A 12,334-nucleotide genomic window follows, 5' to 3' on the forward strand; every position below is an offset into this window, starting at 1 on the left:
GTGTAAATATAAAGAGACAGAGAGGGTGAGGCATACAATGTTGAATATGTGTTGTTGAAGGGGGATGGGAGAGTGAGAGAAGAAGAAAAAGGGAGAATAGTGACAGAGACATAGAATAGCAGGTAGAGAGAAAGAGAGTGCAAGCGAGTGAATGTGAGAAGGAGGGACAGAGACTGATGCAGAGAAGGTGAAGCAGAGAAAAGGCGAGATTTAAATAGAGAGAAGGAAAATGTGGGAGGGAGAGAGATTTAGAAATTTAGAGAGAGAAAGAGAGAGAGAGAGGTAGAGAGAGAGGGAGAGAGAGAGAGGGGGGGAGAGAGAGGGGGAAAGAAAAAGGAAAAGAAAGATACAGAATGGAAATTGATTGAAAGTAAAGAGCAAAAGAGAAAAAAGAAAGATAAGGAGGGGTAGAAAACGAGACGCAGATGGAGACAGAGATGGAGAAGAAAGAGGACAAAAAGGTAGAGAAGTAGCGACAGAAACAATAAATAGTGAGTAAGAGATAGACAGAGGGAGAGAGAGAGAGAGAGAGAAAGAGAAAAAAAAAGAGAGGACTAGATAATAAGAGTAAGAAAACGAGAAGAGGGAGAGGGGGAAAATAAGATCCAGAGAGCAACACAATTGGATATGAAAAGAAAATGAAAGAGATCGAGAGACAGTTAGAGAGATAGGCTATATCCTTTGCAACTTCTCGAATATGTTCTATATATTCTATAGGACCTATATTGTACATATTTGCAATATATATCCTTTCAAGTGTAAGTTCTTGAACTCTAAGCTAACCAGTGTTGATTAACTTTGATAGATTTTCCCATTTTCCCCAATTTCATGTACTGAGTATTTGCTAGTGTATCATATGTATTTGCAAGCAATATTTATACAGTGGACTTTTAATGCTTTATTGGTTTAGCTATTTCGCAGTGTGGGTGTGTGTGAATGTGTGTGTGTGTGTAAATGTGTAAGTGTATGTTTGTCCTGCTGGATAACAGCAAAACTAAAAGTAGAAAGCGCAAACAATAAACAAACAAACAAGCTGCAAAAATGTCACACATTCATCATACGCTGTAATATGTTACGAGCGGACAAGAACAGCCTCAGCCCCCAGCTAAGCCTCACACACACGCAAACACACACACACATACTGGCACGCATAGAGAAAAGAAGTTTTTCTTTGCCTCTCGCTCAGTTCACAGTTAACCGCAAACAAGAAGAAACAGATACGAGCTCAAGCTCTGTGTGTGTCTGTGTGTATGTTGGCATGTGAAGTTGCTACACTAGGTAAGGCAAGGTGGGGGAGGGTTGGGGGGCATGTGGTGTGTGCTGACATCTAGATGTGGGTGTGCCTGGGCCTCAGTTGGAAAACTATGCAAAAAGGCACAAAAAGGTCAGTAAATTAATGTGCAAAAACGGACGCGATATAAACTTTGCATACACACATGTGTGTGTGTGTGTGTGTGGGTGTGTGTGACATGCGTGGGTGTATGTCCTGTGCGGGTATTGCACATTTGTAGCCTTTGCTATTTGCTCCAAGCAAAAGGCGTCTGTGCTTTGCTAGCAGTCAAAGCTCAAACATAACACACAGAACACAAACGCACACACACACACGCACGCACACACCACTAGTAGATTAATAAACGAGTTTTCATTTAGCCAAGCAACAACAACAACAACAACAACAATTTGCTTCCATGTTTCTGACTCTTGTCAAAGGCTTCTCAGCAGCTTTTTCCCACATTTAATTTTCAATTTTCCATTTATGCTCTGCCACAACACACAAACACACACGCACACTCACACACACACACTAACTAAGCCACACACGTAGAATATGGCAGCATATGCCGTGCCCCCCCTCATAAATTGCCTGCAAAACTGAAACAGCCGAAAAACATCTCCCATCTACCTTCCCCACTCTCCCCTCTCCGCTCTCTCCTCACCCATTCGCTTAGCCCTGTGCCCCCGTTCACCCTATTAAATTAGATGAAAAATTTCAACTAATAAATCAATATTTAAATAATTCATACAATTTGTGAACGCCCCGTCTGGGGAGACTTTCGCAAATTCCGAGCGTTGAATCATGATCGATTGGCTGTATTCTTTTTTCTACTCCTTACTACATTTTTGGGGGTTGCTAATGCTATCACGATAATAAGTTGAGGCGCTGCTACATGCTAGCTCCTGGGTCTGTCTCTCTCCTCTCTCTCTCTCTCTTCTTTTACTTCGCCTTCATTGGGCGCACACATGTGATTAGGATGTGCGGCAAAGGACCGATGATAGCCGGGCAAGGGGGTAGCTGAATTCAGTGTAGGTCAGCTCCGGGTGCTATTAGAGCTCATTCGTTAGTTAGCTAAAAGTTTTTGGATTAAATTCGACTATTATCATCACAATTACTGACAACATCATTATCATCATTTTAAATTTTATTATTATTATTAGGGGAGCTGTGCTAGCCGCTGACGAACTGAGAAATATCTCTCGTTAATTAGCTAAAAGTTGTTGGATTAAATTCGACTATTATCATTACAATTACTAACATCATTATCATCATTTTGAATTTCATTATTATCATTAGGGGAGCTTTGCTAGCCGCTGACAAACTGAGAAATATTTCTATGTATAATGAATCAACGGGCATATTACATGAAGAGTATACCCATTCCTAACCCCATCCATAAAGTGAATGGTTTCCCTGCGCAGTGCAGATCTTCACCAAGCTGCATCTGCCCCATATCAGCTTTTTCCCTTAGAGGAAAAGAGACTTCGGCGTTGATTCTGAAGCTGGAACTAAACGTCCGATGCCTTCACCTTAAAAACATAAATATCGACTTGTCCTTACTTGTCTTTATGTTATAAAGAGGACTGGGAATCTGCTGGAAATGCCAATGAAATCCAGACTGCTTGCTGCAGCACGGAATGCTGGTCGACTTGGTCCCAGACATCACGATTTTAGAGCTGAAAAACCTGGTGACCCTCAGTGCATTATAAATAGCTCATAGCTCTTCTATCGCAATAATGTTTCATCCTAATCTACTCATATTTCGAGCAACAAATTGATTTATTCAATTGATTGATGAAAAGCAATTTACATCACACTCCAATTAATTTATAGACTTTTTATATCCGCTTTATGCTTGCCTACTTTCTATATACATTTTGTATACAATGGACACGTCAGCAATTAAGGAAAAAAATTAGGAAAAACTCAACAATTGCATTTTTAATCTAGTTACCTTTGCAAAGCAACAATTGCAATTCCATGAATCTAGTTAGCTTTGCAAAGGAATAAAATAAATTTTTGGATCTAGTTACCTTTGCATGCGATTCTGAGGCTAGGAGCCTCTGCTCGGCTCACATTTATTTCAGTTTATCCCCAGAGCTCGTCTGGAAAACACCTAAATTTTTCGGCTCTAAATTGAAAAGTGAAAAAAAAAAAAAAATGAATAAATAAAATAAAAATATACATTTTCTTTCGGACAAATTTTTTTTTTCAAAAAATTCATTTTTCGGCAACAAATCGGTTTATCAAAATTTGTGTATTTCGGCAAAATAAAATCAAAATTGAATAGCGTGAAATATGCTTTAAATTGTGACTCAACAAAAAAAAGAAAAAACATTGAGTTTGCTTGATTGATATTTGTGTTTAATTGTGCAAAAGGGGACGAAAAAATTTTATCACTGGACTTACCGAGGTTCTGCAAATGTGTTAGATTGCCAGGCTAGTCTTAGGGGAACTCATGTACCCTAGCGGATAACACATGCCGTTAGCTGAGCGCTGTTGCCTCACAACTCAGAGAGGAGCAGATTATTGAAATCAGATTCGCCTATAACAATATACATCTACCTGCCCTTGTTAGTAGTTCAAGTAAGTATAATCGGTGTGGCGGGGGGAACCAATACTATAAGTTCTATCTTAACAAGTGTAAGAAGAGAAGTGGAAAGAAGTGTAAATGGAAGTGAGAAAGGTTTTGCACATATAGGGAACATGCAATGATAGACGATGAAGCGAGCTGAGTGGATGAATAGAGGTTATGATAATGAAGAGAGATATATGAGAAGGAAGAGAGTTTTATTAAAAGGGATAAAAATGATTAAAGGCAATTCGCTTCAACTATATATATAAGTATACATGGTAGGGATCTGAAATAATCCAAGAAGAAGACAATTAGAAATAAGAGTTTTGGAAATATGGGGAATAAGTAATGATGAAGCGAGGTAGGTGGGAATAGAGGTTGAGGTTAAGCAGAGAAGAGTGAGACGGAAGGGAATGTTATCGAAAGGGGGTAACTGAAAAAAAAATTAAAAATAAATAAAGGTGTGAAATAAAACGTAGAATCTAGTTGAGCAAGAATGAAAAGAGAAATGAGAACAAGAAAAATATATATAAAGTATATATTTGATAGAGAATAAATAATGAGAATAGAGATGATGATCAGTGAAGCACGGGTTGAGTAAGAAAAGATGGTTAAAGCTGTGTAATAATAGATGTAGATGAGTGAGATTAGTGGGGAGTGAAAGAATGAGAGAGAGAAGGGAATGCTGTCGAAAGAGTTGACTGAAAACGCAAGAACTACAATTGATTAAACACAATCCTCCTCAACAGCATCAACATTACTGTGTTTGGTTTGCCTGTTTGAAACACTAAATACTTGGTGAGTTCGTAAACCATATCAAGTCAAATAATATATAAATATAAATACAATTATTTGTTTTTGTTTAGAAGTAGACTGTATGCTGAAAGAAGTTTCATTTTACCATAATAATAACTCTATATTAAGTGAGTATATTGTCCAAAAGAGATCAATTCATATATAACATTTTAATATGTGCTTCCCCCAGCTCGACGGTACCACGTCCTCGACTTGGGGTCGCGTAGCTTGCGTCGGTTGTAAATGAACGTGCTGCATATTAATGTATTTACTACTTGATACCAAATAACTGCCTGATACATATAAATAATATAAGAATCAAAATGGATAAATACTGTCATCATTATCTAGAAATATTATTATTTATATGTATATAAATCAAATAATCTGGAACTGCTTGAAGAACGAAGCTGCCTGCTAAATCTATAAAAATACTTGTACGCCCATTACACTCGAACGTTGTCTGCCTGCATTACGTTCCGGTAAGTCAACTCTTTGTAGATATACCTATGTATATAGAAGAAGATTCAAGATTGCCTTCCACAGATCTGAGCGGTACCACGATACTAGCAACACCTTTAGAGAAGTCATAATTGCCTTGCCTGACTTCATCGTGCAGCTCGCGCTCAGTTCTACACATTGGACATTGATGTACTAAGTGCTACCTAAATAAATACCTATAGAATAGGAGAAAAAAAAAACCCTGCATATTTTCGTTTTCAATTCAAAATCTCATTAGCATCAACAGCGAACACCGAACAGCACATGTGGATTAACGTGTAATGTTTCGATAATGTCACATCGCATCAAGCCAATCGAAGTTTTCCATTTAATTAGCTTAATATAATTTAAAGCTTATACGCAATTGCGATGCTGGTCCATAAAGTGCAGAAAGGAGTATTTTGGTTTCTCCCAATATAGAAGTTTGGATGTCCTCGCCTTAAATACATCCTTAAGCAAAACCAGTAAAGCTGATCAAAATGTTGATTTTAGAATTATGCCTATTTATCTCATAGATGCGTCCATAGATAGATCTAAAGGTAGATCCATAGTTTGATACCTACATAGATTTATAGATGGATCCATAGATAAATTCCAATTGAGATTCATATATTCATAGATCCATAGACTGACTCAAAGAGTCATAGATAGATCGACAGATAGATCCATAGACTCATAGTTAAATTCATAGATAAATTCATAGATTCATAGATGAATCTCATGAGATATCCTGAGGCAAATCCATAAATCTCAGATAAATCCATAGATTTATAGATAGATCCATAAATAGATTGAAAAAGATGCATAAATAGATCCCAAAAATTTCATAGTGATTTCTCCTCATCCTCTTGGAGGTGTAACAACAAATCGGCTCAAAATACGTTCAACATGTTTATAGATATAAATGTTTATAATTTGTATTGACACAAAATCTAAAATAAATTTACAAAGTTTAGCGCTTTGACAGAGCATTGCGATAACGACTATACCTCACCTCTAGTTTCTGACTTGTTTAAAACTAATTACATTAATTTATATGATAAAAAACGAAGAAAATTTGCTTGATGAGAATTATAGCAAATTGGTTTATGGCACACGCACACAGAAAGCTTTTCACCACCCGAAAGCTTTTGAAGCTCAGCTTAGCGAAAGCCCAGAACGAGTCGCAGCTAAAGCAGAAGCTTGCAAAAGCTTAATGGTGGAACGGGAAAGAAGACACAAACTTTAGCTAAGTTCTACACCATACAAAAGCTTAAGCAAAGCTTGTAAAGCTTTGAATACTGAAATGGAGTTACATTACACAAGTGGGAGTCGAATCTCAGCAAATTATCTATTCATTAACTAATGACAAATGGAACTGCTATCAAACGGAACTGGAGCTTTGGCTAATCCATGACAACAACAGGAGGCGCTGTGGACCAAGATTAAACTTTTACTAAGAGTGCAGAGCTATGCTAGAGCACATCGAACTGGAGAGATACGGGCACGGGGTTTATCTATGGCCAACTGGTTGGCCCCGTTGGTCGGCAATCTTGGCCCAGTCATTCGGAGAATGTGGAGTAGAGAATCGCATTGATGCGAGCTGCGCATATCGACACGTCGTAATGCAGATAAGTTGAAACCTAACCTTATGGATCAGAGTATAAAACTGAATGAGGCTGCAGCTGACTGTGCAGTAAGAACTGAAATGATGAAACGGGTCCGGTGTAACTTTTGGAGTGCAGTGTTGGGAGCTCAACTCCTAAATCTACTAACTGTGGCGACCGCCACACTTGGAGCAGGAGCAGCATTGCCGGCTCCAATTGACTGGCGCTACAACGATGCTCAGTATGGAAACGCCGAGTACGACAAAATGTTGGGAGAGGGTAACGAACAGCAGCCGGGTAACTTTCACTTTCAGTATGTGGACTACCAGCCCAAGTGCGGCTCCGGCGGACAGCCGGTGTGCGCGACCAATGGCACCAGGTACTTCTACTTTGAAAACGAATGCAAGCTGGAGGCGGCCAATATGAAGCTGCTCTTTCAGTACGGCATAGGTAAGTGATCGAAACAGACGCAGAGCCACCATATGAATCGATGTCTTCACGCAGAGCTGGAGCCCATCGAACTGGAGCGCTGTTTGCCCCAGTGCGACACTGCGCGCTGTACGACAGTTTATGCCCCCGTCTGTGCGGCAGCCAACAACGAGCAGCCTGTGACCTTTGCCAACGAGTGCGAGGCGCACCGACGCGGCTGCCTGACCAAGCAAGGTGAATAGCACAGACATGGCAGTAGGAAGAAAAACCCTTTTCAGCTGCCATATCTCATTCCAGTCATGCATATTCTGAACAAGGGGCCCTGTCGGCAGGGCAGAACCAAATCGAAGTCCTCAGGCAAGAGCAGGCGCAAGCACGGCAAGCGCCGCCACAGGATCAGCTCTACAACAGCAGCGACACCGAATCGGGGCAAGCAGACCTACTATATGTTGGCAAATAAATCGAGCAGCACGTCCACAACAAGCAGCACCACCAGCACCACTACAACCACAACGCCGGTGCCCATGCAGTTCCACCATTTCAGGGACAATGGCGGTGTTTCCGTCTCGCGTGCCATCGATGCCTACAGCGTCTACAATATACCCGATGTGGGCCATAATTATGGCGCCATTACCGACTCGAGTCTGTCGCTTTATGTGCCTGGTGTGGGCACTGTGACGGACACGCCGCCTAGCACCACTACCACTACCACCACTACCACCACCACAACCACAACAACACCCAAACCAACAACTACAACCACTCAGCGAGAGGAAATCAAGTTCTTGTATATGCCCTACGGCACCACCTCCAGCACCACCGCTGCTACTTTTATAGACAGCATTACGGGCACCACTCTACCCGCAGCATCCACCAGCCCCACCCAGGTAAAAGTGGCAGTGGCTCACAATGCAACAAAATTCCAGTCTCTTAGCTCTAGCACTACCCCAAAGCTTGCGCTGGTAAAGCCTCATCCTAAACCAGATGTTGTCAAAGAGTAATCAACAGTGTTAATAAACGACTATAAAAATCTAGAATCGCCTCTAGACTATTTCATTATTACAGAATGGGAGCTACAAAAACATTAGATATACATCTATATTCTCAGCAGACCTACAAATCTTTTACATCCTGAGCCCATGAAAAAGTCGAGCTCAGTGCATATGGGTTGTGTAACAAGCCGAAAACATCATCACCGTTGGTATATTTGTAAAAAAAAATGATTTTTATTAAAGTTTTCGTTATTTTAAGTTTCTTTCTTAATATCTAAAATAGTCAAGTTTTTAGTCTTATGAATCGTTTGGGTTTCGTAAATTGCTTTGGCATCGTAGAGAATCTCATAGTTTGCAGTTAATTCAGTTCTTTTGTATATCAACCTTTTGCGCTGAACTCTTGGAGAGGAACAAAAATATGTATGTCGGGCTTGGATTCGTATTTGTGTTATTGATCTTGATCGTTTGAACGTCATCCTTCTCGGACACTTGTACAATCACTTGGTTAGCAGCCGCATTGTTTGCTGTAGTTTCGTCAACATTTCGTGCTTGCTTGTCATCAACGTTTGCAATCACTAAGTCTTCTGAAGCTGTTGTTGAATCCAGAGTTGCATCGTTGGCATCTTCGGAAACTTGTGGGGAACTATCTACTGGTTCCTGATCAACAGCTGCAGCTCTACTTAAGCTTTGGACTTGTGGTTCTGATGAAGAGTCAGACGTAGAGTCCGCTGAAGCGTCCGGTGTTGAGGTGTCAGTCGGTTCACTAGTTGTTTCCTGAGAGTATGGGTCAGATGTATTTTTATCTTCAGCCGCATATGTCTGATATGTTGTGGAATCTGTTTCTTGTGGGGAACTATCTACTGGTTCCTGATCAACAGCTGCAGCTACACTTAAGCTTTGGACTTGTGGTTCTGATGAAGCGTCCGGTGTTGAGGTGTCAGTCGATTCACTAGTTGTTTCCTGAGAGTATGGGTCAGATGCCTTTTTATCTTCAGCCGCATATGTCTGATATGTTGTGGAATCTGTTTCTTGTGGGGAACTATCTACTGGTTCCTGATCAACAGCTGCAGCTACACTTAAGCTTTGGACTTGTGGTTCTGATGAAGCGTCCGGTGTTGAGGTGTCAGTCGATTCACTAGTTGTTTCCTGAGAGTATGGGTCAGATGTATTTTTATCTTCAGCCGCATATGTCTGATATGTTGTGGAATCTGTTTCTTGTGGGGAACTATCTACTGGTTCCTGATCAACAGCTGCAGCTACACTTAAGCTTTGGACTTGTGGTTCTGATGAAGCGTCCGGTGTTGAGGTGTCAGTCGATTCACTAGTTGTTTCCTGAGAGTATGGGTCAGATGCCTTTTTATCTTCAGCCGCATAAGTCTGATATGTTGTGGAATCTTTTTCTTGTGGAGAGCTATCTACTGGTTCCTGATCAACAGCTGCTGCTATACTTAAGCTTTGGACTTGTGGTTCTGATGAAGAGTCCGATGAAGCGTCCGGTGTTGAGGTGTCAGTCGATTCACTAGTTGTTTCCTGAGAGTATGGGTCAGATGCTTTTTTATCTTCAGCCGCATAAGTCTGATATGCTGTTGTGGAATCTGTTTCTTGTGGGGAGCTATCTACTGGTTCCTGATCAACAGCTGCAGCTACACTTAAGCTTTGGACTTGTGGTTCTGATGAAGAGTCCGATGAAGCGTCCGGTGTTGAGGTGTCAGTCGGTTCACTAGTTGTTTCCTGAGAGTATGGGTCAGATGCCTTTTTATCTTCAGCCGCATATGTCTGATATGTTGTGGAATCTATTTCTTGTGGGGAACTATCTACTGGTTCCTGATCAACAGCTGCAGCTACACTTAAGCTTTGGACTTGTGGTTCTGATGAAGAGTCTGATGAAGCGTCCGGTGTTGAGGTGTCAGTCGGTTCACTAGTTGTTTCCTGAGAGTATGGGTCAGATGCCTTTTTATCTTCAGCCGCATATGTCTGATATGTTGTGGAATCTATTTCTTGTGGGGAACTATCTACTGGTTCCTGATCAACAGCTGCAGCTACACTTAAGCTTTGGACTTGTGGTTCTGATGAAGAGTCTGATGAAGCGTCCGGTGTTGAGGTGTCAGTCGATTCACTAGTTGTTTCCTGAGAGTATGGGTCAGATGCCTTTTTATCTTCAGCCGCATATGTCTGATATGTTGTGGAATCTGTTTCTTGTGGGGAACTATCTACTGGTTCCTGATCAACAGCTGCAGCTACACTTAAGCTTTGGACTTGTGGTTCTGATGAAGCGTCCGGTGTTGAGGTGTCAGTCGATTCACTAGTTGTTTCCTGAGAGTATGGGTCAGATGTATTTTTATCTTCAGCCGCATATGTCTGATATGTTGTGGAATCTGTTTCTTGTGGGGAACTATCTACTGGTTCCTGATCAACAGCTGCAGCTACACTTAAGCTTTGGACTTGTGGTTCTGATGAAGCGTCCGGTGTTGAGGTGTCAGTCGATTCACTAGTTGTTTCCTGAGAGTATGGGTCAGATGCCTTTTTATCTTCAGCCGCATATGTCTGATATGTTGTGGAATCTGTTTCTTGTGGGGAACTATCTACTGGTTCCTGATCAACAGCTGCAGCTACACTTAAGCTTTGGACTTGTGGTTCTGATGAAGCGTCCGGTGTTGAGGTGTCAGTCGATTCACTAGTTGTTTCCTGAGAGTATGGGTCAGATGCCTTTTTATCTTCAGCCGCATATGTCTGATATGTTGTGGAATCTGTTTCTTGTGGGGAACTATCTACTGGTTCCTGATCAACAGCTGCAGCTACACTTAAGCTTTGGACTTGTGGTTCTGATGAAGCGTCCGGTGTTGAGGTGTCAGTCGATTCACTAGTTGTTTCCTGAGAGTATGGGTCAGATGCCTTTTTATCTTCAGCCGCATAAGTCTGATATGCTGTTGTGGAATCTGTTTCTTGTGGGGAACTATCTACTGGTTCCTGATCAACAGCTACAGCTCTACTTAAGCTTTGGACTTGTGGCTCTGATGAAGAGTCCGACGTAGAGTCCGATGAAGCATCCGTAGTTGAGGTGTCAGTCGATTCACTAGTTGTTTCCTGAGAGTATGGGTCAGATGCCTTTATGTCTGCAGCTCCATCTGAACTTACGGCTGCTTCTGTTGGCGAATTGTACTCAGAAGCAGCAGAAGTAGGTGTATTCTCTGGGATAGAATCATCATTGATATCATTTCTTAAGCTCTGGACTAAAGCCTGTCTCTCCTCATTCGTCGTATTAGGATCGGATGTCGCATCGGAAGAGAGGCTTGCATCTGTTACATTCGTGGATGGTTCAGTTGAAGATTCAACCGCCGATTGAGCTGTCGTTGTCCCGAATGCTTCGCTTGACTCTGTGGGCAGAGCATCTCTCGAGATGTATACGTGATAAGGTTGCAGCTGAGCCGCTGCCCGTTGCGAGCTATAGGGATTTGGGTAAGCCATTGGCAATGGGGGTCCATAGGCTGGTTGGTGATAGGCATAGGGTCCGTAAGCGGGATAGCCATAGGCAGGTGGGCCATATGCGTGTTGGGGTGCATAAAGCGGATAGGATGGATTCGCTCTCATTAAAGGTCCTTGTGGTGAGTATATGGCCTCTTCGCCAGCGCATGGCCCTTCGTGCAGGTATCTCCAAGCTTAAGAGAATAGGGAAGAGAGTTAGAGATAGGATAAGAGGACTGATTGCAATTGATACTCACGTTCGCTCGTGTGGCATATGAATTGCTGCATTTCGCATTGGTTTTGAAATGACTTCTGCGTATTCTCAAGCGTGGCACAGATCGGACTGCACGTAAGTGGACACTTGACGGGGCACTCGCAGGGACCGTCGTACAGTATGCGCCAATCTAAAGAGATAACAAATATTATAGTCGACGAATCGTACGTTATTCCTTGTGGCACACACAATTTCCCGTTAGGCAGCTATAGCGCTGGGCCTCGCAGGCATTATCGAAGGTCGCTCGCTGATGTCCGCCTTCGATCTTAGCGCAGACCTCCTCCTTGGCATCCGAGCACTGCAGATGGTCGCACCGTGAACCGTAATAGTCGGGCTCGCCATAGCCCCAACTCCAGGCGCCTGTGAATAGCGTCAATCCAAACAAATAGAACGCGTGCATTTTGTGGACAATCCTCAGTCCGACTATGGCTTAGCCTCGAACAG

General features: G+C 42.0%; 2 protein-coding genes across 2 annotated transcripts; one reads left to right on the forward strand and one right to left on the reverse strand.

Moving 5' to 3' along the window:
* Positions 1-6,720: 6,720 nt before the first annotated feature.
* LOC108618555 (uncharacterized) lies at positions 6,721-8,199 on the forward strand. Its single transcript, XM_018014613.2, has 3 exons — positions 6,721-7,183; positions 7,238-7,396; positions 7,460-8,199. The coding sequence occupies exons 1-3, from the start codon at positions 6,778-6,780 to the stop codon at positions 8,161-8,163; spliced, it is 1,269 nt and encodes a 422-aa protein (XP_017870102.1). The 5' UTR covers positions 6,721-6,777; the 3' UTR covers positions 8,164-8,199.
* Positions 8,200-8,366: 167 nt separating this feature from the next.
* LOC108618489 (uncharacterized) lies at positions 8,367-12,334 on the reverse strand. The gene is made up of 3 exons (XM_089473481.1): positions 12,080-12,334; positions 11,874-12,020; positions 8,367-11,810 (listed from the first exon to the last, which is right to left on the reverse strand). Exons 1-3 carry the CDS (start codon positions 12,288-12,290, stop codon positions 8,518-8,520), a joined length of 3,651 nt encoding a protein of 1,216 aa, XP_089329607.1. The 5' UTR covers positions 12,291-12,334; the 3' UTR covers positions 8,367-8,517.

The sequence above is a fragment of the Drosophila arizonae genome, chromosome X, assembly GCF_054131065.1.
Source record: "Drosophila arizonae isolate 15081-1271.41 chromosome X, UAZ_ARI_1.0, whole genome shotgun sequence".
NCBI lineage: Eukaryota > Metazoa > Arthropoda > Insecta > Diptera > Drosophilidae > Drosophila > Drosophila arizonae.